This window comes from Phocoena sinus, chromosome 16 (genome assembly GCF_008692025.1).
Source record: "Phocoena sinus isolate mPhoSin1 chromosome 16, mPhoSin1.pri, whole genome shotgun sequence".
Lineage (NCBI taxonomy): Eukaryota > Metazoa > Chordata > Mammalia > Artiodactyla > Phocoenidae > Phocoena > Phocoena sinus.
Genome location: NC_045778.1, coordinates 38,298,949 through 38,324,917, shown reverse-complemented (window position 1 = coordinate 38,324,917; position 25,969 = coordinate 38,298,949). Strand labels below are relative to the sequence as shown.

The window sequence follows — 25,969 nt, the reverse complement described above, 5'->3', positions numbered from 1 at the left end:
GTGGTGAAATGAGCCGCCCACAGATCACAGAGAGGATCGCTGGCGGCGGCCCGCGCCTCCGCCGCTCGGGGCGTCCAGAAGCCCTGGCCCGGCGGGGGCAGGCGGCCCGAGGGGCGGGGGCGGGGGCGGGGGCCGGGGCCGAGCCGGGGGCGGGCACGGGGCGGGCTGCGCGGTGGTGGGGTCGGTGTGTGGGGGGGCGGGTGGGGGTTGGTTGTGGTGGCGGGCGGGCGGCGGCGCTGCTCCCGCGTCACAGCGCTGGGCGCGGCGGGGAGATGCGGCTCCTGGCGCTGGCGGCGGCCGTGCTGCTGGCGCGGGCTCCGGCCCCGGGTAAGCGCGTTGGGACCGGGCGCCTCGGGGACCCCTCGGGTGGGGCGAGGGCGGCCGGCGCCGGGGAGCCCGGGGCTCGGGGCTTGGGCCTGGCTGGGAGGCCCTGCCGCCTCTGGGCTGTCCCCTCGCGGTCCCCGTCGGCGTCCGTGGGCCCGGGTCTGGTTGGTCAGGCGGCTGAGCACAGCGGCGCCTCCCAAGGGTCGGGGATGCTGCGCCCCTTCCTCGCTCCCCGCCTGGCCGGGACCCCAGCGCTCCGCGGAGACCCTCCGCAGCCCGGTTTCCTTCCAGGGGCCAGGCCTCCAAGTGGAAGATGCGAGCAGAACCGTGCGAGCCCTAGTTTTGGTTTGTTTTCTGTCTTCTTCCCAACAGGCAGCACCGACAGCTGTTGGCAGGTTAGTGTGGGCAGAAACTTCCCTTTAACTCTCTTCGGAGAGTTCCTCGGAGGACCCGGTCCGAAGGGGCCGGATCTGCGCCGCTGGCAGTTCGGGTCTGAGGACTTGTTCGCGGGCGTTTCATGATGACCAGGCCTGGGGAGATAGGGGATCCGCGGCTGCCTGGAGCCGCGGGCCCTTTACCCTTTTCCAAACCACCGTGCTTTAGGGGCAGCCCCTACCTGCATTGCTAGCTTTCATTTGGGGTTTCTGCTCCCACTTCTAATTTGCCGAAGAATTTTCTCTCCTTATCTCTCAAGGCTGAAAGGGCTGTGCTGGCTAGAATAATAATAATAATAAATATATCGATGGTACTCACATTTTCTGGGTGTCCATTGGGAGCTACAGTTATCTCATATAATCATGACAGTGCCTAAAAGTAATGATGACGAGAGTAAATATATCTATCCAAGTGCTTTGCAAACATTAACTCAGTTAAGCTTGCCTCTGAGGGACGTGCTATTATTATTACCCCATTTTATAGATGAGGAAACCGAGGCCAGGTCCACGCGTTGACTTGCTTTAAGTCACAAGGCTTATATGTGGTGGAGCTGGGATTTGAACGCAGGAGGCCTGGCTGGGCTGTGTTGCTGGTGTTTTGTAAGTAAGGGGGCTGATGCATAGAGTTAAGTAATTTTCCAAGGGTGGCCCAGCTACCAAATGGTGGAGCTGGCATTTGAGCCAGCATACACCAGAGTTTTAGGGGGGAGGAACTTGGATCACAGTGGGAAGAAATTTACCCATTGTCCCCTGGCTACCAGTGCAGTGGAGTTTCCAGTGAACTTGAAATCGGACCTGTGGAAAATGTTCCTTTCACAGTTGTCACTGTCTTGGCTGACAGTTACTGGAGGTTTGACGGAGATGGTTGGGCCAGGGCAGCTCTAGTGGCCAGCAGCCAGTGAGATACAGGGTGCACAGGGATCTTTGTCGCCTGTGCTCCATGACCACCTTCTTAATTGCAGGTGCTGTCAGAGAGGGTGTCCCCAGAGAGGAGCTTTTTGGGGGTCAAAGACATTCTCATGTTTCCAGGAGACCTCAGGAGCCTAGAGAGCTGGAATTAGAGAACCGTTAGAGTCCACCCTGGCTGTGCCTAAGGCTGCGTAATGATGACAGCTAGTGCAGCACTCATGTGTGCCTGTCTCTCTTCTAAATTTTTCACCCACAATCCCTCATCATGATCCCCCTCAAGAGAGAGCCTGGCAGAACCACTTTATACATAAGTCTGGACTCTTAACTGGTGCACTTTTCTGCCTCTCCATTGTGGGGAGAAGTGGGACCTTAGGGGTTACCTAGTCCCACCTATCATTTTACAGAAAAGCAAAGTGAGGGGCAAATATTTACTAAAAGCCGTGCTGTGGTCCAGATTGGTGAGTGAGTGTTGTCTCTGATGCCAGATGACCTAGGTGCTAATTCCAGCTCTGCCATGTTCTGTGTGAGCTCGAGTAAGTGGCTTAGCCTCTCTGGGCATCAGCCCTCTTGTCTGTAAAAATGGGGATAAACATACTATGAGGATAAATTGAGAAAATACATCTACAGTAGAGCAGTACTTGGTCTAGAGGTCACACCCAGCAAATGTTAGCGTTCATCTTTGGTCAAGGCCATGTGTTTGTCCTGGTTAAGAGCTATTTTAAGGTGACCGCCTTAATGTGAACACATTACCTACTCTATAGACTGAGTCTCTGCTTGGTGCTCGGTAAATACTGGCTTCTAGTGCCATGGGTTTTTAAGTAATACAATTGTATTTCTTTCAGAGATTTATTTGTCATGAATTCAGACTGTCCTTTTAATAAGAATGAGATTTGCACTGCCAACTGGAACACACAATTCGCATTCAGGGAGCCAGGAGCTCCTGGCTCCCTGAAAGGATGGGGGGCAGTCTGTTCAGGACAGAGAAGAAGTGTGGAGCACAGAGCCACTAGCACATCTCTAGCCAGGTCGGAACAGAGGGGCCCCAGCCTTGCTACCTCTGTGTCCCAGGTGAGGCAGGTGCCTTGTTTTTGTTAGAAGTTCTATACTCCCCTGCACCTGTAAGTTGCTATTTCTCACTTCATGATGGGTATGAGAGGAAGAGAGAGAGGGACGGAGGGAGAGGGGGAGGTTGAGTACTACATGAGTTGGTTGCGTACTGTTGGCCACACTGATGTCCTTTTAGGCTGTTTTGTGAGCTTTAGTCCTTTTTACAACATTATCCAAATGGGATCAAGAGGATTAGACCCCATAAATTTTATCCACAGGAACTTAATGTTCACTTACAGGCAGAACCAGCTACGTAATTTGTGGGATCCAGTGCAAAATGGAAATGCGGGGCCCCTCATTTAAAAATTCTTAAGCTTTTAAGACGGCAACAGCAGAGATTAAATCAAGTGGGGGCCCTCCAAGCATAGGGCCGTGTGTGACTGCAGATCATACCCACAAGAAGCCCATCCTGCTTACAGGTCACTGTGCGTGTCACTTTCTGTTATCCCCACCTGTTGCGCCCTCAGGGAGTGCAAATTTTATCGATATTTTCAAGGTGCTTTCTTGTTGGAGCCTTATACCCACCACGCAAGGCATCATCTTCCTGTTTTTGAGATGAGGAAACTGAGGCTCTGAGAGCCTCACTCCTAATAGAACCAGGGTTCCAGCCCGGCTTTGCTGGATTCCAACCCCTGGCTCTCTGCCTATAGCCCCGCTACACCACTGGGAAGGCTCTGGGCCTTGAGCATCCTAGCGCCCAGCCCACGGTGGGGCAGGCACACCCACCTACCAAGTCATGGAGCACGTGCTTGTTGAAGGAATATGGTTCTCTGCAGCAGGAATCCCAACCCTCTGTTTTGGGTCAGTCTCTTTCCTGCCCATGTTGTTATATTCCTCCTTTAAGAACTGGTCTTGGGGGCCCTGACTGAGGTGCAACGGCCCCTCCTGAGGTTAGTCTGCAAACACAGGTGGCTGCCTGGGCGATGGTGTGGTGCACTTCACTGGAGGACACTGATCTTTCCATTTCCAGTCTGCACCATGTTCCTCCTGCCTCAGGGCCTTTGCACAGGTAGAATCGTCTTCCAGGAAGATCATTCTTCACTGCTGCCCTGAACTTATGTCATGAATTCTACCTCAGCCTTCAGCTCAGGGTCACCTCTCCAGGGTCTCTTTCCTCCCTGACACGCAGAGATCAGAATCTCACCCTGATTTTTTTTTTTTTTTAAATAAATTTATTTATTTATTTTTTTGCTTCTTTGGGTCTTTGTTGCTGCACACTGGCTTTCTCTAGTTGCGGCCAGCAGGGGCTACTCTTCGTTGTGGTGTGCGGGCTTCTCACTGCGGTGGCTTCGCTTGTTGCGGAATGCGGGCTCTAGGCACGTGGGCTTCAGTAGTTGTGGCATGCGGGCTCAGTAGTTGTGGCTCGCGGGCTCTAGAGCACAGGCTCAGTAGTTGTGGCACACAGGCTAGTTGCTCCGCGGCATGTGGGATCTTCCCCGACCAGGGCTCTAACCTGTGTTCCCTGCATTGACAGGCGGATTCTTAACCACTGCTCCACCAGGGAAGTCTCTCACCCTGATTTTCATAAGCCCCACACCTTTTATCTGTAGCATGTGTTGCTGTTTGTAGTCACATTCTCCTGTGTCTTTTTCCTGATGACCAGTGCCTAGCCCACTGGACTCTCACCTATGCGAGGTTAGGGATGTGTCTTCTTCTCACAGTGTCTGGCACATGGCAGTTCTCAGCAACTATTTGTTGAGTGATTAAGTGAACAAAGCATAAGCTGGGGTGTAAGCTGGAAGAAGCGGAGCACTGACTGTGGAGGTGGCCAGGGGATGGGGGCGGGGGATCTACCTCCCACCTCCTTTCCCTGCAATGCAGGGTCAGAAAGCAAGAAATTAAATTCTCCAGCCTAGAATGACTTCGATGCTTCTCCCTCCTTGGCCAGGAGAGAGAAGACTCTGCCCTGCCCCTGGCTGCTCCCTTACCTTACCTGGTGTCAGAGGGTCTAGTGACACCCCACCTCCCCTGTCTTGTAGTTTGCTTGCCTTGCCCCTCTGCCCTGCAAGGTGTGGAGACCCAGAAGGGAAAGGCCTGAACCCCCCCGGCCCCGGCCCCACACTCTAGTCAGCCTGCCTCCACTGCCTGCCTCTTGGCCCCTCTGCAGCCTGATGACTGCCATGGGGCAGAAGCTGTGTGATGCTCTCTCCTAGTATTTAAACATCCAGCTCAGCTAACATTGGCCAAGCACTGGGTCCTCTATCTTCATTTTCTCCCCTGCGTCAAGCAATGCCACTTCTCACAGCTGCGTGCCTGAGAGCTGAGTTGTGTTCCCTGGGCTTAGGGTAGTCATTTCCAGTGTCAAGGGGAGGGCATTAGCTGGGGCACCAGCTTTCTGAGAAAGGTCGTTGCAGGCACAGCGATCCACACAACCTGAGAGCCTGTGTCTTCTAGCAAAGCTTAACGCTGCCCAGGAGCCTGTGAGCGTCATCGTTTCAGTCCCACCCCCATACGCTCTCATTGAAAGTGGGTGTAAATATTCGGGCTGGTGGTAGGACTAGGCCTGAAATGAACCTTCCTGAGAGCAAGGCTGCTATCACAAAGTGCCACAGACAGGGGGCTTCAACAACAGAATTTTGTTTCTCCCAGTTCTGGAGGCCAGAAGTCTGAGGTCAAGGTGTCTGCAGGGTTGGTGTCTTCTGAGGTCTCTTTCCTTGGCCTATAGATGGCTGTCTTCTCCCTGTGTCTTCACATGGTCTTTCCTCTGTCTGTGTCTGTGTCTTAATCTCCCCTCGTTATAAGGACACCAGTCATGTTGGATTGGGGTACACCCTATGGGCCTCATTTTAACTTAGTCATCTCTCTAAAGGCTTTCTCTCCAATACAGCCCCATTCAGAGGTCCTGGGGATTCGGGCTTCGGTATAGGAATTTGCAGGGGACGCCGTTCAGCCCGTAACAAGGGTCTAGCACTTCAGTGGGAGAAGTGTGCCTGGGCCATTTGTAAGAGGGTATGGGGCCAACTGAAGGCAGAGAGGCACACCAGTAGAGCAAGAACGAGGGCTCCTCTGGGGAAGATAGTTCAGTCGGTCCCCTTTCCTGGGAGCTGCTGACGCGGCCTGAGCTGCAGAAGAGGAAGAGTTACTGGTTCGCCTGTAGGATGGAATCTGGCCTCTCATGGGGACTGGAGCACTTGGCACGTTCTCCTGGTCTCAGTCACTATAAATAATCCCTCCTTCATGCAGCATTGATAGGAGGAGACTAGGGTGTGGGGTCCTGGCTGTGCTCTCATCCCATCCATATTGTTTCAATTTCCTGCCTTCTCCTTGTCTCCAGTGGGGAGCCCTCGGGGGCGGGCAGAGCGGGACTTCAGTTCTGGAAGCCAGCTGCTCCATCTCTGCTGCTGTCGACCTGCCGAACCCCCGGGCAGCTAGTGGAGTGGGGTCAGCCTGGTGTTTCCGGCTGTGTGGCCACTCACCAGGGAACTCCTGCTGTGGGACCCGTGTGAACTTCAGCCTGAATCCTGGCATTCGGGGAAAATGCTTTTGGACTAATTTAACATGATGTGTGGGCAGTGGGGGCTGGGTGGGTGAGGTACAGGAAGACGGTAAGGGCAGTTCCTCCTCTTTTTGTCCTGCGTGAGTGACCTGCGTGGACAGTGAGATTGTTACTCGGGAGCGTGTGCCTTCCTTGGTTACTTGTTGATCTGCATTTCCCGAGTATCTCCCTGGGCGGCTTTGTCCTTTGTCACTGTAGACCTAGAAGACCTCGTTCTTGTCCATGAAGAGCTGAGTCCAGCCAAGCATCAACCTTTTTCTTCTGAATTCACTTCCATCATTTTTTTTTTTTTATGGTGACAAAAGACTATCACAGTGCAGTGAGTTGAACGATGACCCCCAAAGATGTCTGCGTCCTCATCCCTGGAACTATGAATGTCACCTTATATGGCAAAAGGTGCTTCATGGGTGTGATTAAGTTAAGGATCTTGGAGTATCCTGGAGTGTCCTGGTGGCCTGGCTTTTAAGAGATGAGAAAGAAAATGAAATGAAATTGACCCTCAAGTCATATCTCTCAAGGTGTTTAGTTTATTAAATCAATAGTGGAAACCATACATAAGGATGAACTTATTGCCTGGGTTTTTACAATGAAGGATACTTTGTAGGTCATACCCCCCCCAGTAACCACCACCCCAACACACACAGGGCCTCACCTTGTTGACTCACAGCCTATTCGCAGTAGAAGGTCCAAACCTTTGCTCTCTTTTTCATCCTTCCTCCTTGCTTACCTGCAGCACTGACCAGAGTTCCAAGCTTTGGGTGACTCTGCCGTCAGGGCCCAAGTCCCTTCATGTGACCAGAAGGCGGTGTTTGGGGGCCATTTGTGATTTGGGATGACCTTGGGGGCACCTGCTCGAGCACTGGAGTGGGCAGGGAATGGTGCTTCCTGGAGTCATGTGCTGGGCAGCGCAGGGGTGACGATGTGGGACCTGGTGAGAAGACAGCCCAGCTTGGACAGAAGGAAGCTCTGGACCTCCTGTCCCTTTCTGGGCTCTGCCTGCCAGGCGGAGGTTCCCCCGACCGTGAGCTCCGGAGCTGCACCGCCGCACTGCACAATCCTTGCAGACGCCATGCAGCGCGTCTCCTGGGAGGAGGCCTCTGTGAGGGCGGCTAGGCTGGATGATCTTGGGTGGCCAGGGAGCGGCACTCTCAAAAGTCAGCTTGGGGCAGAATGGCGGCTAGGAGGGGCAGCCCTAACTAAGAAGCCAAAGGACCGGAAGTAGCGGCCTGGGCCTGGAATCCTGGAGCATCTTTTGGGGTGCTGGGAGAGTCTGGCACCCCTCCCTGCTCCTGGGCTCATTCATTCTTTACTCTTGCACTTCAACTCCTTGACCATGGATCCTGGTCCTAAGAGACTTGGAGCAAGAAGCTGAGACACCCCTGTCATTCCAGCTCCCTGGTACAGGTTTAACACCCGCCTGACCGGTACTGATAATCTGCCTTGGTTACAGCTGAAATGCCTGAGATAGGGAAAGGGGCTACAGCGTTTTCCACTCAGGGAGGTGATGAAACTGATGGAAGCAGGCCTTGGGAGGCAGGTGGGGAGGGGCGATTGGATGTGAGCTGGAAATTTTTAAGAGCTTCCCCAAATCCAAATCTGTATATGCTATGTCCTGACTTTTAAATGTCAGCAAGTAATTAAAATTAAAAAAAAAATACATCTGGGCCAGGTGGTCCATGGCATCCCGCTTGGCTGGGATCATCTCATAGATGAGGACATGGGTGCCCACAGAGGCACACTCCACACCCCAAGGAGGGCTCTTTTGAGAAAGCAGAGTGAGCACAGAGGGGATGGGGGTGGCCCACCTCTCTGGCCATGCAGACCAACCTGGCTCCTGGAGAGAAGACGCCATGTGTGTTCACCTGGGGAAAGGCGGTGGCCTTCCTCATTTTCTTCTTTCCTTTTTTCTCTGCAGAGGTCTGTGGGGCCCTCAATGTCACCGTGTCCCCGGGGCCCGTGGTTGACTACCTGGAGGGGGAAAATGCTACTCTTCTCTGTCACGTCTCCCAGAAGAGGCGGAAGGACAGCTTGCTGGCCGTACGCTGGTTCTTCGCGCGCCCGGACTCCCAGGAGGCCCTGATGGTTAAGATGACCAAGCTCCGGGTGGTGCAGTACTATGGGAATTTCAGCCGCAGCGCCTACCGTCAGAGGCTGCGCCTCCTTGAGGAGCGGCGCGGGGTGCTCTACACCCTCTCTGTCTTGACCCTCCGGCCAGCCGATCAAGGGCATTACGTCTGCAAAGTCCAGGAAATCAGCAAGCACAGGAATAAGTGGACAGCTTGGTCCAATGGCTCCTCGGCGACAGAAATGAGAGGTAAGGGTGCATCCACTCTCTGGGGAGAGTGGGAGGGTGACAGGTCAGTGGGCCTCCCTCCAGCTGGCCAGGCAGTGGCCTCCAGGACGGCTCTGCTGAGCTAGAACACATCTTCTTGGCCTCTAAGGGCCAAGCCATATGAGGCAGGCCTGGGAATGAGGATAGATCTTTACATGGATGCTGTGGCTGACTTGTATTATAGGCGTGGAAGGCTGAACAGAAAGGGACAAGTGTCTGGCCCCATGCCACCCAAGCCACCCCTGGCCAAAACCTGTTTTGCAGCTGAAAGATTGGTCTGGCTGTGTTCTTTGCCTCCAGCTCAGGTCTGCACAGCCTTGATCGCTTTGCCTGGCAGGGTGCCGGGCACCTATGGGAGGAGGCCCTCATTGGGAGGTCGGGATGCCTGATGTGAGTTGCCAGGCCTCAGAGCAGGGCAGCCTCAGTGGTTCTGACCCATCGCCCAGAGGAACTGATCCAAGCCTCCGGCAACAGCTCACTGAGAAATTCATCCGAAAGTGGGCAAGGGACCAGAGGTGGCCCTCCCTTCCTGGAGACAGATAGGAGGCGTGGGCCGCGTTCCGGAACAACTTAGCTACCCAGTGCCGTGTTTGAGGGCTATCATTTTTTGCCACTGAAGTTCCATTCAAGAAGACACCTCTCACAATTTTAATAAGACTGGCTACTGTGTACTAAAATTACATCTTTGAGTGCTTGGAACCTGAATTTGGTCTGGTAGAAGATCAAGAGAATCAAGTAAAGTAAAGTTGAGTAAAGCTGATGATCCCAAGTGTGAAAAAGAATCTAATTTTGTTGTATACATGTCGTATAATATTAAAGGCATTAGTGATGTTGTCGAAGGGATAAAACTCAGTTGTGAATAGGCATTTTTAATATCCTATATGCTAAAGTAAATAATTTACATGGATAGTCCAACTTCATTTGTCTTTGGAGTTTGCTTATTTTAATGTTCTTAAGCACGGAATGATATATCATCTGAAATGTTGTGCACTTTTTCTCCTTAAGCAAATTAATTCAGGAAAACAAATGACTATTAATATAAATATGTATTTTGGCACAGAAAATAGAAGAGTACATCGGATGACCACAGGCTAAGGAGGGAATCCACTCTGGATACTACTTGGCTCTGAAACATAAGATCTTATATATGCCCTTTTAATTTTTATGTCTGGGTGTATTCCGGAGCCGTGTAGTAAGTCTCTCGGCAGTGACGACCGCTCTGCCAGTTAGAATAGGTAAAAGGATTTCCTACATTCAAGTGAGTGCCGTCATCAAGTCCGTTATTTCATGTGCGTCTACTTCTAGTGAATGAAGCTGGGTTCCTTCTAGAACATTTATTTGGGTACGTGCTGCAAAAACCTGAGGTGGTTCTTAAGACTTCAGTGGAACTAATCTCTTTTCCCCACTTCTCGGTACTTTGATTTGCTCTTATGAGTGGAAGAGGAAGGGGTGGAGTTACAAGGCGTGTCCAGGGAATTGTGTGTAAACTGCAGCCTGTCGCATCCCTGCTGGTCCCCGAGATGCTGGCTCCTGAAGAAGTCCGGCTCGTTAGCCACGTGCTTGCAGAGTGCTTTACCAGTGTCATGCAAAATCAGAAACTGGAACAGAAATTTAAGAACAGACCAAATAACAATTTGCCCCCATAATTGCAGTGTTACTTGCTTTATTTTACTCTGTGTGGTTTTGAGTTTCCCCCAAATCAGAGTAAGTCCTTGAACATGTGTGTGTGTGGTGGAAAAAAAAAAAAAAAAGTAGCAATTATTGGGGAAAAAAACTATGTTAATAAATAAATTTGTCATGACTTTTTTCCTGAAGACACCTCTGAAAGTATGGGGCTAAAAAAATATTGGCTATATTAATTTGGGACAAAGCATAAGTTGCCATTTTATGTTTTAACTGTGCAAATTATTAAAATATGATGGAGAATTGGGGATTTTGAAGAATGGGGAAGTAGTAAATTGGGGTTTGTCTGGAAACCGCATATGTATGAGATCGTAGGTGGGGAGAGCTCCTGACTTCAGTGTTGTTGGTACCAAACGATATGATAATTAATGAAGAATGAAAATGTGTGATCCTCTGGGTGACAGTGGAGTCACGCTTGGCTTATTTTAGAGAACCTGTCATACCACGTGAACTTAGTGTCATTTTTATCACACAGAGGTAGAAGGAAAGGCAAGGAATGTTACACAGTTTCTTCAGTTGCTTATGCCATGTGACCATTTCACTGAGCCAGAAGCCCTGCCCGCAGAGGACGTGGATCCAAAAGCCCTAAGTGACACATGGTGTTGGAACCCTCTGGAGCGGTTTCCAGGAGGGTTGATGTTAGGTTTGATTTCATTTAATTGTTTTTATCAATGACATTGAAAAGGGGGCACACATCACCTTAATGAACTTTACAGAAAGTACAAAATTGGGAAGTTCTTAACATCAGCAAGGAGTAAAACATAATGAAAAGGGAATCCAGGGAGGTAAGAAATACGAGCAGGAAATACCAGAATGAGATTCAATTTGGAAAATGGCAGAGTGATACATTTGGGGAAAACGAATCACAGGCAGTGTAGGAGAGTCAACGGGAGGCTCTCTGTGAAGGGACTTTGGTGATGTCGGTGGTGAATTAGATGCGCATCTGCAGGGTGATATGGCAGCAGGAACAGCCTGTGTTATTTCCATCCGCATACAGTAAGTTGGCCTGGTGTCCCTGAGAAGGAAGTTGGCTGTGTCATGTGTACTGTGCTGGGGAGACACTAATGTGGACTACACCGTCCGTTTGGGGAACCTCACTTTCAGAAAGATAGATTCAGTCTAGAGAAGAGTAGCAAACATGATGAGGAAATGAGTGGCAGCCTTCAGAGAGATGATCAGTTCAGCTGAGGAAGCTTTGCTGGGCTCAGCGAAGACATCACATTGGAAAATAACATGGACGACAGTGTCCTGCAGTGCTCGGTAGATTCATTTATCCCTCACTCAGTGGGCATTTATTTTATGGTACATCTGCTCTGCTGGAAACTTGGGGACACAGGGGCGGATCTGTTTAGAGGGTGGCAGATACAGAAGCAGATACGATGTCATGGAGTCGGGTGCAGTGATGAAGGTGTGCATGGAGCATTGTGTGATGAGGCGGGGGGCAGTGCTTGAGCGGACACTGGCTGTTACGTGGGGCAGGGAGCCAGAGGGGACGGTAAATCAGTGGATGGAGGGCCCTACAGCCGTGGGTCAGGACTGCTGGAGCCTGAACTGGAATGTCAGGCCAGCAGTGGGTAACGAGGGGAGGCAGGCAGGGCTGATAGTGGAGGGGCCTGTACTGAATATTAAGGAATTTACACTTGATTTTGTAGGCCAGTATTCTCAACCTTGCCTAATGATAAGAATCTCCAGGGCCATTGTTAACATGCAGATTCCCAGGCATCTGCCCTGGAGATTCTAGTCTATTAGGTCTGGGTTGGAATTTTAATATTTAACATCCAGTCTAGATGATTTATCATCAGGCATTTTGGGGAATCTCCGCTTTAGTCCTTGGAAACCCTGAGAAGCGTTTAAAGTCTTGACAGACCCCTCTGTTGACTGCTTGAGACATGGATCTGGGGGAATCAGACTACAGGGTGAAGAGGCAGAGTCTTTTGTATTTTCCCAGGCTTGAAATGTTGCAAAGTTTGGCAGTAGGAATGGAGAGACATTGGAGGTCAAATAAGAAGTTTTGAATAACTGGGTGCAAGTAAGGGAGAAAGCTTTGGGATGATACCCAGGAGTCTAACTCACTGTGTGCAGGATGGTGCCCACGGCCGACAGAGGGAACATAAGAGATGAAGCTGGCCACAGAGGAAATGAGAGTGAGGTTGGCTGGAGGTCCTCCTGCACTGATGTCCAGTAAGCATGCAGAAATGTAGAGCTGAAGCGCCCATCTGATCTGGGCAGTGAGAACTGATTCTGAGTCAGGCAGGTGAAACCATGGGGGTGGGTAAGATCCCCAAGGGGATCCCCAAGGGGCAGGGGCCAAGGGTGAAGCCCTGGGAAACACCAGTATTCGGGGCAGCAGACTTGGTGTTTGGAACGGGCTCCTCTGGGCCAGCCCTCTGGTGGTCTGGAAAAGGCAAGGTGTTTCCAGTTAGGAGAGCAGCACTGCAGGGCGAAGATGTGGCAGCTTCTTCCCAGGAGTGCAAAAAGTCAATCTTTGGGAAATCTAGAGGTGCACAGTGTTCCAGGCAGGAATGAGGTGCATTGACCTTGGCAGCCTGGCAGCCTGGTGAGCCCTGTGTCCTCCTTTCTGGTGACAACCATCTCTAGGTAACAGCTTCTGCCTCATTTATCATGAGCAGGTGAGATGCAGGGTTGGGTCTCGCTGTAGGTGAGATAGGAGGAAGTGAACTGCGTGGGCCTGCCCTGCCCGAACCCAAGACTTTGGGGAGGTCAGGTCCTGAGTGCCCTGTCCCTAGCGCTGAGCAGGCTGAGCAAGGCTGGAGTTGGTGGAACAGGGAAGTCAGGATGGAAATAAAGGGCACGAGCAGGGGTTCGGGGTAATTTCCAACAGGGAGACAAAGCTGCTCAGCGGGGTCTCTCTCTAAGGGGTGCCTTATTTATGCTTGGGTTGTTCAAGGTTTTCTGAGCTGGAGGCTTCATAGATAGACTAGTGCAGAGTTTTCCAAATGTTCTTGGTTCCTTTAGGCCAAAAGAAATAACTAACAGCTTTGCTTTTTAAGTAGTTGGGTCCAACAACGTAAAAAAGGATTTCTGTCCTGACACGTCCTGAGAGCATAACACGTCCCTAGACGTGAAGACAAGCTGTTTTCTTTGGGGTAAATTCCAGTATCACTTTCGAATCGAGTTGAAGCTTGCTATTTTAGGGGGCCAACATCTGTCCTATAGGTGCAAAAGCACTTTCATTATTTCAGAAGCAGTCCGATAGCTACTTGTGGTCAATTTTTTGGCAAACTGTGATACTTTCTGAAGTTTGCTTTACTCTGTCCCCGTAGACACAGAGGTAGTGTCTGACCCTGCGTTTGTTCTCCGCAGTCAGCGCTGACTGGTACTTGCTATGCCTCAAGCGTGCAGTTTAAATGAAGCCCGCCGTCTTCCCTGAGCTGGTACGGGCAGGTCTTGTTGCCTCTCCACACGCCCTTCACCCTGTCTGCCCCACGTCCCCGTGTCCAGGCACTTGCCCATTGTGTTTTGTGCCCGCTTTCTTCAGTAATCCCTTGACCTCCCTTTGCTGTCTCTGCTCCCCAAGCTTTGGGGGTCTCCCTACCTTTGTGCCTTCTCCATCCTGCTTGATGTCCCTGTGACCCCCCCCATACCTGTCCTCCTCAGGCACTGATGTGGCCTGGTCCCTCCCAGGACACGCAGACCCTGGAGAGTTCTAAGCGCAAGGACGGCCCTGGCGTGGGTGTGGGAATGGGAGGTTGGACCAGTTCCTAAGCCTGGATTTTCTTCAGGAGGATTTCCGGGATGAAGCCTGAGAGTCCCTGGGGCTCCCGGTCAAGGGCAGGCTGCGGCACGGTCCTGGGTGCCACATGTCCCTAACAGTTGTTGAGCTCTGACATGGCCAGTTTGGTGCTTTGCTTGAGGGCACCACATGCACCCTTGGCACCAGGGAGTGTGAGCCCCCCGGGGTTCTCAAGAGTGACATTGTCATTCATTTTAAGCTTCTTGTCTTAGGGGTACAACCGCTTGGATTCCCCATTCCCCAGGCCTCGTACAAAATTATCCTCAATGGCTTTTCAGCACAGTTCTGCCACCCAATGACTCAGAAGCAGTCTGATGTTCTGAGCAGAACCGAATCTCCACCTTTTCAGATGGAGATGTTTTCATCAACGGTGAAAATGCTAATAAGAGAAGCAATTTGCAAGGGCTGTCTGCTAAAATTTAAACAGTATTTCAGTCTAACCCCAAACAACATATTTTAACAAGCCAAATTGTTCTTTGACTTCAGATTATATAAGTGAGCTTTAAATGTTAGGAGTGGACAAAGCAAATAGAAAACTCTGTTTACCCTAAAAAGTATTTGGGGGCAAAGATGAAATTATAATATAATTTCTTATCTGTTTAACCCCAAATATTAGAGGGAATTTAATAATTGGATCTGAAAGTACCACCACAGGGAACCGATATTTCAAGTTTCGGTGGCAGAAATTAAAGAATTCCTTTTTCTCCAGAAACGTGGAACAGATAATTAGGAATGAGATTAACGAAACATTTAGTGCTCAATTAAGCAAGCTCACGTCATGATGTTTAAAGTGTCAACAGGTCCTATACTCAAAAGGAACAAATTGACAACTGGAGTGTAATTTAAACACCACTTCAAACACTTCTTCATTGTATCTACGCTCCTTGCGGCTGCCATGTTCTTGGAAGAGTTTAAGAGATTGGAATTTAAGCTCAGCCCCATGAATGAAACCCCCAGTTTATGAGCCTGTGGTCCCTGTGCTTTGCCCAAAGAGAGTTATGCGTGGGGAGGTTTGACCCCCTCCCTCTGGGGTCCCCAGCCTCACAATCTGGAGGAGGAGACATATGTCAATATGGGTATAGGTTTGGTAGACATTATCGACAAAGCTAATAGAAAGGGAGTATGAAAAGGCCATACGAGAGGGTGAAGCGGGTACGGGGGAGTCAGCGAAAGACGAGGTTACGTTCTTTGGGGAATAGGAGAAGGCCACCTGGAGGATGTGGCATTCCGCTGGGACCACAGGGTGAGGAGGGATGTGACGACTATGGGCCGTGCCATGTCAGGAGATGAAACAGCTGGAGCAAAGGTATGGATGAAGGAGAAGAGGGATTTGCAAATAACTTAGCGGAGTCGGATGCATGTTTGTGATTGGTAAGGGCTAAGGTGGGCAGTGATAAGGGGAGAGGTTGGCGTGGTGGCCCTGCCCGGGGACCTGGGCTCCAGGGACCCTGCCAGATTCTTCTTAAATGCAGCCACGTGCCTGACACAGTGCATGGTACCCAGAAGGGCTCCGTCACAAAATTTTTAGATGAAGGACTGATGAGTGATCCAAACTCTTTGGTATAATGCCATTTTAATGAATGGCAACAAGGAGTGGAATATAATAGTATATATAGATCTACCCTGGGGTTGTGTCTGGAGAGGGCCCGTTACCAAGCCCTAAGGTTTAGTATTTCCTAAACGCTACGTGGGGACACACACATGGCCTTTGTATTCTGCAGCTGATTCCGTCTCAGAATGTGAAGTTCTTATCTAACTGCCTTGTCACAATGGGAAGTCTGTTTAACATGGTTTTTCGTTTGCTTTTTTGCTTTGTTTTCTAGAATTTGTCTTAGAGTGAAAGCAAAGGAAAGAGTGGCTTAAAATAGACAAAGCTGGAGCTTTTCCGTTTCTCATCAGCTGCTCCATCAGTGCAAGTCACTCAGAGGTCCTAGTCACATATATATGGCTTTGTCCAGGCCCCAAGAGAGACTGCCTTTGGCCTGAGTCTTGGAAGGGCAAGGGGAAAAGGAAGCAATAGGCAAACTTCTGAAAGCAGAAACAGAGAAGTTCTCTGTGTCTCTCTGGACTGGAGTTGCCTTTCTTGAGAACACTGACCCAGTTATAAATAGTGGGGACACAGCTACATTTAGTTTCTTCCTTGGGAAACCATCTGATGATTGAATAAGAAGGGCCAGTGAACTGACTATATTAATTTTTGAATTTGGAGCAAAAGTGTTGACTCCTCTTTATTTTATTTAAGGGTCTCTTCTTGTGCATATTTCATATCCCCAGCCTCTTCTGGTCCTTGGAGATTTTCCTTTCCCATTGATGTGTGCAGAATGCTGCCTGAGGAAACTGAGGTAGGGTGTGTCTGCTTTCCAGCTTTCTACACCCCCTGGGTGCACATTAGCAAGGTCTACATGCAAGGTCCAGGGCCTTAGACTTCTGCCCCTCTCCTTTCAACTCAAAAGAGCTTAATCATCTTATGCTTAAGGTTTCTGGGCTTCCGGCTTCCATTCTGTTAGAAACTAAGATCTCAGAGGCTGTAAAGTAAATCACGACAGACCCAAAGCATGCAGCTCCAAAGTTAGAGCACTGCAGAGAAGTCGGCCCTGAAGGCCTGGTGAGCTAGTGTGTTCCCCCTGCTTCTGAGACAGGTCTTCCATGGGAAGGAAGGTGCTGGGTAGGCCAGGGTCCCCTGCCCTGGGCTTTCTTCCCAGCCTTCCACAATATAAGTTTGTCCCAGCACCAAGCTTTCTTTGGGAGACCTTGATCCACCAATACAGCATCGTATTCATTCCATTCATTTGTGCGCTCAACTTAACTAGGACCTGTTATGGGCCAAGAAGGATTCTGGGAAGTGAAAACAGATGCAATTCCAACCCGCATGGAACTTCCCTTCTGCTGGGGGAGGCAGACAATGAACCGGAGAAATGAGTAAAGCATAGTGATGCGTTCTAAGGCGATGTGTTCAGCAGGGACAGAGGGTGTGGAATATTAGAGAATCATTGGAGGAAGGTCTCTCTGACGCAAATTCTGTCTAGTTTCCAAGTTTGAGTCGGCCACTTGGGGAGACGCATCAGCCCTTATAGACAGTCTGCTTTTTTGAAAACAACTTTCTTGAAAGCTGTGTTCTTCACCTTGTATTCCTCTGCTCTGAAGCATGTTATTAAGGGGCCCTTTGGGAGTCCTTTGTAAACAACACTTATGTTATAGGCTTATTCCTTAGGTTTTGCTGTTACTCTCCTTTTCCCTGGATTAAATTGAAGAGCATTGGTTGAGTTCTGAGTGCTGGACCCCAACCTAGCCTGGATGGGAGATTGAGGCCCAGGATCTGGCTCTTCAGGACCTGAATCCCCTCTCCCATGTCTCTTGGGACTTGGTGCCCACTGCTGTCTGTAGTAGGGATATGTGAGCCAGGGCTTCTCCACGTGGGGTCCTGGGACCTCAAGCCTCAGAATTTCCATGACTGTGTGCTCCCTAATCATGCAGGTTCCCAGGCCCTACCCAAATTCCTTGAACCAGAAGCTCAGGGGTCATGCCTGGGAATCCCCATTTTAACAAGAGGCCTAAGTAATTCTCCCCCACAGTAAAGTTTTAGAAATCTTGGTCTTCAGGTGCTCGGTGAAGGCAACACCCTCTACCATCAGGAGTTATAGAATCCTGGAGAATGCTTCAGCCTAGCCTGACCGGTAGTAGAAATAGGAAGGTGAAGGTGTGTCTCTCAAACTCAGGGCCAGTCTTTCCCGCGTCCGTGCCGCTGCCCCGTGCGGCTTCCTCACTCCTCTGTCTGTTCCAGGGCCCTCCCTGCACTCCTCTCCAACACCCTCTGCCTTCCGGAAGGTGTTCTGTGTCAGAAAGGTGCACCCTACTTTGGGTGTAACCCATGGTTGCAATTTAAGCCCCTCTAATTATAGGATTCTTTGTTAAAGGAACTGGAGGCCTAGGTGAGCAGACAGGAAAGAACACTGGGAGAAGGGAAGCCTTCCCAGGGCCTCTAAAAGTCATGAGCCATCTGTTCACTGGATGACGGGGGTCAGTCCTTCAGCACAGGCTCAGGTAAATGCTCTGTATCATCAGTGAACAGGAGACCAGGAAGGAAACAGGAGGTCCCTCAGCCGGAGGGCATTGTCATAGGGTCTTTGGCGTGAACTCAGGGGACATGGTCTGCCACAGCCTGTGAAACATGCCCTCCCCAGGGGAGTCAGTGGGACGGTCTGTCCAAGTCAGAAATCAAGGGTCTCAGTTTTCACACCTCTCTGAGTGATGGTTTCCCCTCAGGTCCCGGCAAAGGGGACTTGACTAAGATTCTTTCTTTCCAACCTGCTTCCTCCAGACATGAGGCCGATAGGATCGTTTTGTCTCGGTGCCTCTGGGCTGTGTTCTTCCAGACTGTCTGATCCTGCAGCACTTTCAGCCGCTTCTTCCCAGACGCCCGAGGCGTGGTGGCTCTCACACCCCACCCCTTCTTAGATTTCATCGGATTCTGCTCTCCTGGGGAGGGACCCAGGACGGCCTGCTGCTCTGTCATCCGGGCCACCACCTCACAAGAAGGTCAGCCATGCTCTGCGCACTGGGCGCCGGGGTCCCCAGGAAATTACAAAGCCGTCAGGAGGTCAGTGGATGACTTAGCTTTTGAGCGCTCTTTACTCTCCTTTTATACTGTGGCCCAGACCGATTGATGAATGTGCACAGGAGTCAGAAATCAAAATGCCCACTTCCTGATAAAGCTGTATTGAGAAGAGTGGTTTGGTGCTGAGGCCAAACTGGGCTTCCTTCTGCTTCTCTGATCAGTTGCACTACCCTCCTCCCAGGCCCCACACCCTGTGGGAGGAGGTGGTCCCGGTACCGCCCTGCCTCGCGGGACCTCTGGATGCAGGAAGGATGGAAGAGGCGAGGCTCCCCGGGAAGCAGGGCTGGCATCACTCCCAGCAGCTGGAGTAATGGACCTTGCCAAGGGGGTGCCCACTGCCCACCCCCACGTTAGCTCTTGGCTGAGAGGCTGGGCTCAGAGCACGCAGCAAGACAGAGGCCACCTTGAGCAGGGCGTTGGCCATGGTCTGTGCACGCAGACGTGTGGCTTGACAGTGTATCGCGTTCATTTTGAGACAGCACGGGATTAGCAGCTGAAACAAGATGGCTACGTGGAACCTTGGGAAAATTTCAAAAGCTCTGGCAGAGTTCATGTAAACATTTTTCTTGTAGGAACAGATAAGATTATGGTTGGTGTTACGGATCATCGTATGCCAAACAGAGTTGCTGCACTTTCCCATACAACAGCTGCACCGGAGAGAAATGAGGAACCTCCGTGAATTCCTTGCTTAGAGCCCCCTTAGCTTTGAATCCCAGCTTGTTGGCTCTTTCAACACCCATCTCCATAACTCCACTGGGGAGACCTTGTTACCTTCTATCCCGCGTAAGGCAAAGGGAATTGTAATTGGACTGAATCAAGGGCCCACAGCTTCTGAAATTAAAAAATGTAAGATGAGTCAAAAGTGGTCCAAAGGCAGTGGCCTTTGCTGGAATGGTAGCAGCCTGACTGAGTTGCAGACGTTTAGCCACAGGGTCAGGGAACTCTTTCTTATGGACCATTTGGACAACTGGAGATTCACATTCTCAGGCAAAGGACTGATAGCAGAGGACCATGCTAGAATTCAGGTGTGGGAATTAGAGCAGTGAATAAAATAGACCAAATCCCTGTCTTATGGAGCTAAGGTCCTTGTGGATAAAAATGGCTCACTAGGTCTCAGGCACTGTTCTGAGTATTTCACATATATTAACCCATCTGGTTCTCACACGCACCCTGAACTTATTATCATCTCTGCATAACAAATGGGGAAACTCAGGCAGTGGGAAGTTAAGTGACTTGCCCAAGGTTACATAACCAGCAAACGGCAACTCAACCCGTGTACATCAGTGCATCTCACACTTCAAAGTGCATATAATTCATCCAGGGAACCTGGGTTTAAAAGCAGATTCTGATCCAGTAGATCTGGGTTGGGTCCCCTACAATCCTGCACTTCTGACAAGCTCCCAGGTGACACTGATGCTGCTGGCCCATGGACGACACTTGGAGTCGTAAGGCTGTGGACCATGGTGGGCATCCTGGATCTCCTGAAAACTACGGTCCTCAGAGGTCCACTTCTTTCTCATTTCGATATTGTCTTCATTAGGACTCTGTGGTTATCGCAGCCTAGGCTTAATTGGTTGAAGATGAAAACCCATTCAAGCTAATTCAGAAGAGAGGTGGGGATGGTTGAAGGATATGGAGCTCATGCAATGCAAGGTCAGCAAATAACACGTCAGCCCTCTTGGTACCCAGAGTGCCATCAAGGTCAAATCCTCCCACCTCCACCTTTCTCCTGCAGGTTCTGCCCTCAGCTCCGTTGGCTTTCCTGTTTTCCAAACATGGCTGCCCACCCCAGGGTCCACAGGCTTTTTCAACCCCAGGGCCTACAACCACCATATGTACTCTGTTTCTTAGTTTAAATTCTTGATGGGGGAATCTGATCGGTTGCTCTGGCAGTGAGCAGATTACAGGAGCTGTGGGTGGGGCAAATGAAGCAGGAAAGGTGATGGATGAATTGTCTGACATGTCTAATATCACACGCAAGACCAGATGTCCACTAAGAGTTCATTCCTGGATGTCCAGATGTCTTCCTTTGAGGGGCCGTCAGGAAGAAATAGATCATTCATTTATTTACTGGGCACCTACCAGCTGCCAGGCAGTGTGTCCCAAGATGGTGATACTGAGGTAGAAGACCAGCTTCTGGTTTTGAGGAATTTAGGTTCTACTGGGAGAGGGGTTCTTTCCCACAGAACAGAGCCCTCCTTCTGAGAACAATTAGAAATGCTGAAAAAAAAATCTGTATTTCAGCTTTTCTAATTATATATTTATATTTCGTAAGTATATTTGTATCACACAATTGTCTACGTGCATATGTATTTCAGCTATCTTAATTGTTCTCTGAAGGACTATATAGATAGAGTGCAGAGAAGAGCAGTGAATGAGACCAATTGTCAGAGTCGCTTAACTCTTTAAGAAATTCAGCTGTTTTTTCGCAGTGCTTGTTGAGAAAAGTTATGCAGAAAGTGACAATCAGGTTGTTTAGGAGGCAAGCAGAGCCTCTGATAGAGCAGAGTTCTATCAGTGAGATGAAAATTGGAAGCGCTATAATAAATACTTGGGGCTTTCTACTGGGGGTCCCTGAAGTTAGGGCAAACCCGAGAGAAACCATATCCTATAAAAACTGAAACCCAGCTTCTAAACAGTTCATATTCTCATTGGATTAGGTGATCATCCCCCTACTCTAATTTCCTACAAGGAAAATAAAACTTTATCTCGAATCTACATGATTTTCCATATATGATGTCTGGCATTCAATTAAAAAATTATCAAGCACATCAAGGGACAAGATCAAAATCAAAAATGGGTAATAAAAATAAGCCTATGGGCAATGCAGATGTGAAAGATATCATTCATGTACATTAAAATAATGTGATAAATATGGTTGAAAAATTAGATAACATGCTGGATAAATTCATCGGAGAGCTAGGATATATAAAAAGAATTAAGTGGATGATCTATAGCTGAAAAAAATCCATAAATGAAATCTTAAATTTAAGAGATGGCTTTAACAGCAGGTTAGACACAGGTGAAGAGAAGATTAGTGATCTGTGTGGTAGATCAATGGAAATACGCAGTGCAAGGCCTGGAGAAAAATAAAGATGGAAAATTCAGAATTGGAATCCATGACAATAATAATATAAAAGTATGTGGGAGGGGCAGTAAATAAAGTTCCCGACCATCTTTGCCATATTCCTTACCTCTCATATTGATTCAATTTTTATTCTAGCCACCTTTGTCTTGTTATTTGGGTCTTAGAGATTCTCTTCTCTACAGCTCTTCAGTGTGGTAGCCACTGATCAAATGTAGCTATTTAAATTTAAATTAATTAAAATGAAATACAGTTACAAATTCAGTTTCTTAGTCCCATGCGGATAAGCCACGTTTCACATGCTCTATAAAAACATGTGGCCAGTGGCAGCTGTATGTGCCTTGCAGACACAGAACATCTCCATCATCTCAGAAAGTTCTATTGGGCAATACTCTCATTCCCTGACATTTTACATTTTTCTGTCAGGTTAATTTTTTTGATTTTTGCCTATGATTATGTTAGCCCTGTATGTGGAACCTTCCCATGTTTCCAGACTCTAGTATGATGTTCAAGGTTTGACATAGTGTAACTCAATTCTGTTTCCCTGACAATTGAAAGCAGGCACAGTGAATTCAGTGCTCAACCACTGACTGAAAGCAGACAAAATAATCTCAAAATCAGATGCTTGCAGCTCTGTGACTGTCTTACATGGAGAATGTGCTCAGAGCACTGACCCTGAGTCATCAGATGACCTCAGGCTTCTCTATCTAGGGATACCCAGGCAAGTACACTACATTTTGGAAAGATGTCCGCTAAAATGGTAAAATAAAAAATGTTTTGGTTCTTGGAATTCCCGCTGGGGAACTCTTTATTTTGCAAATATATGGGGTGAGTGAGGCTTCTGCTGGACTGAGTACCAGCAACTTAATTCCCCTCTCTGGTCTCTTACTTGTTATATGTAAGTCATTGCACCTTCCCCTGGCTTGTGGGTTGTGACAATTAAATGTGGTTTTTGCAAATATGAAAATTACTTTATAAATGTAAGTGCCATATATACCATATGATATTATTTTGGACTGAGGTGGGCTAGGTCCATAAGCTACTCCACTTCATGCTATGCCATTTCTTTTTTGTCTTACAGTAATTTCCCTGAAAGCGTCTGAAGATTCATCGTTCGAGAAAAAGAAAGAGACCTGGGCATTTTTTGAAGGTAATTGCTTATTTCTTTATTATAAGATGCAGCCTCACTTTTAGATAATAGGAAAGGAATAGACTTCTTAGTTTTCCCCTAATATCAAATGGTTTTCTTGCCCTAAACTTACTCAAGAGTAGGTTGGAAATCCCTGGTGCTATCAGCCCACAGATTTTGAAAAAGCAGACATGAAAGCTCCAGTCTGCATACTTTGGGGTTGTTTGTTTTGTGCCAGAATTTCTGCTCCGAGGTGATACGAGGGAGGGATCTTCAAGTCATATAAAAATGCAAATTACATCCACTGTGACTGATTTTATCTCAGGTTTCTTAAGGAGTTTGGGATTCTGGAAACATCTGTAAACCTTAAGCAATTGATTTTCAACCCACGTTAGCATCACTGGGGAGCTTTAAAAATGCCAACGCCTGCACCACATCTCTAGAGATTCTGATTAAGTTGTAACTTGTTAAAAGCTCTTCATGGGTTGCCAGCATGCAGCCATGACCTTAGGGAGGTGTTTTCCAAAACTGGTTCCAGACCACCAGCATCAGCATCACATCAGCATCAGCAGCACTTGGAAGGCTGTTACAAATGCACTTCGTTGAGTGCTACCCTTGCTTACGGAATCAGAATCTCAGGGGGTGGTACTCAGCAATCTGGGTTTTAACAAGACTCGTGAGTGATTCTGAAGTACACTCAGAGTGGAGCCTTAGAGCAGCGATTCTCAACAGGAGGTGAGTTTATCCCTCTAGGGAACATTTGCCAATGACTGGATACATTTTTGGTTGCCACGACTAGCATTTTGGTGCTACTGGCATCTATTGGGTAGAGGCCAAGGAAGCTGCTACACATCCTCCAATGCACAGGTCAGCCCTGACAACAAAGAATTAATTATCTGGCCCCAAAAGTCAAGAGTGTCGAGGCTGAGAAAGTATATGGCCTTAGTGTATGGAAAACTCACAGAAATTGTTATTGTAAAGTGGTTGAGGATTATGACCATAAGCAATGAAAGAATGTATTTTGTGAGTTCTCAGGGAGAACCTTTGATCAGTAAAAAAAAAACAAAACACAACAGATTAATGTTAAGATGTGATCAAGAAACTGTGAAGGATTACATCTTGTGAAGGCATTGCATTTTTGGATGATGTATGGACCTAGCCAAAAGGATCTAAGGAGACGTGTGCCTTGGGCCTTCACCATCACCTTTTGTTAATTCAACAGGTGTAGGAACTTGCCCTTGGGGGAGAGCACTTGGATTCAAACCTATGTCTTCCAGTAGCTAGTTAAAAGCAGTGGATTGAGGAACTTTCTCTCTTAGAAAAATGTAACCATAATTATGAACATGGTTTGCAAACCATAAGATGTCGCTCAGGTAGGCCATTAGGATTGTTTCGTTTTGAAGTCATAAATATTGCATTTCTCGGGTTGCACTTTAACAGTGATTCTTTGTATTCCCTGCCTTTTCTTCTGCACATTTTATAGATGGCTTTTTCTTTACTTGATGACCTCCAAGTAAAATAATCCCCAATTCCCTCCCTTAGTCTCTCATTCAGTGAATGCCTTTGTTAACAAAGAGATGTGTGACTTTCCTTCTCATAAAGTGAAGCAGTAGAAAAAGCAATTGATGTATCCATATTTCTGAGGCTGTCCTATGACCCAGGCACTGGGAAGACGTGGGAGTCTGGAGATGTCCTGGGGGCTCCCTAAGGTAGGCCACTGGCAGATGTGACAGCAGGAGCCCTGTTTATCATCAGATGCATAAGGATATCATGTGGGGGTTGTTAGTAACCCAGACTCTGGGCTGCCCCCCCCCACCCTGCCCCACCCCCTACCAAGAATCTGATTATTATATTTAGGAAGAGATAAAAGAATTTGCACTTCATCAGGGCTTGAGGTGTTTCTGGTGCAAGTGATCCAAGAACTGTTTGAAAATGCTATGGTACAAAACCCAAGACTTTATATATTTGGCAGGATTGTAGCATTTCAAAGTCCACACGCGCCTTGTGGCACAATGAGCATCTCTAAAACGCTTTGTATATAATTAATGATATTTTTAAATTCATGTGTAGCTACAGAATATCAGGGTTATTCTCGATCTAACTCCACAAAAAATCTGTAGGCCAACATGCACTGTCTTCTCAACACAGAGAATTGGGTCCCTTTAGGAAGGCTGAATTGGAATTCTCACTGTGTATCCTGCCTCAGAGCAGCTGTGTCCAAAGTGCTCTTTCCCTGTGATTTCAGCAGCAGCAGCGGCAGCAGCATCTATGGGTTTTGCTTTTTTAACCCAGCCACAGCGTTGGCGAGGTCAGGGGTACAGTTGAAATTCCCCAGCGCCTGATCCCAGGCCTTTGCCCTTTTGTTCCTGGATGGGAGAGCTGCGGCAGGGCTTGAGGACGGATATCCATCCTCCTGGGGCTTAGCTCGGCCTGGCTGTTTGCCTGCAGCACACAAAAAAAAGCATTGTCAGTCCTCTTGGTGAGACGCTGGAGTGAGTTAAAATCCTTCAAGGCTATTGCTCAGGTATTTCTCCCTGAGCAAGATGTTATCACCGGCTGGATAAAAAAATTAGTAGAAGTACGAGGTTTTCTCAACATAACTGTGATCTAGGTATTTGTCGTTGCCCTGGAAATGTAGAGGATGGACACTGACCTTCTGGATTTAGTGGTCCGGGGGGAGTTGGATTCCTTCCCTGTGCTGAGGAATGCTGGGGTCACTGGGTTTCAAAGCAGCTCTGAATACTCCAGCCGGCCTCAGGGTTGCCGGGCAAGAGGTGTGCAGAGCGGGGACCGTTCTGCCTGGCGTGGCCTGGCTTTCTGGGAGGGTGGGAGCTGGCATGCAGACGTTGTGCCCCTTGTCTTGGCCTCCCTGCCACGTGCACATCACTCCAGCCTGCCGGCCCCACCATCTGCTTCAGGGAGGCCCCGGGCCGGGGGCAGCAGGGAGATAACTTTCTGCATGGCGGCTTGCAATTGAGTCCAACGAAGCAATGTCTTTGGAAGTCCAATGGCAGAAGACGAAACTGCAAGTGAATTTGGAGAATATAACAAGATTTTTAGAATTATTTTGAGTGTTCAGTGTTCTGTGGTATTTTAAAAGC

General features: G+C 48.9%; 1 protein-coding gene across 1 annotated transcript in view; it reads left to right on the top strand.

Moving 5' to 3' along the window:
• The first annotated feature begins 205 nt into the window (after window positions 1-205).
• The window catches only part of VSTM4 (V-set and transmembrane domain containing 4), an 86,737-nt gene continuing 60,973 nt past the window's right edge, over window positions 206-25,969 (top strand). The window contains exons 1-3 of the mRNA XM_032609098.1: window positions 206-327; window positions 8,186-8,584; window positions 22,821-22,889. Coding sequence (XP_032464989.1) covers window positions 273-327; window positions 8,186-8,584; window positions 22,821-22,889 — 523 coding nt within the window. The 5' untranslated portion in view covers window positions 206-272. The remainder of the gene's footprint in view (window positions 328-8,185; window positions 8,585-22,820; window positions 22,890-25,969) is intronic.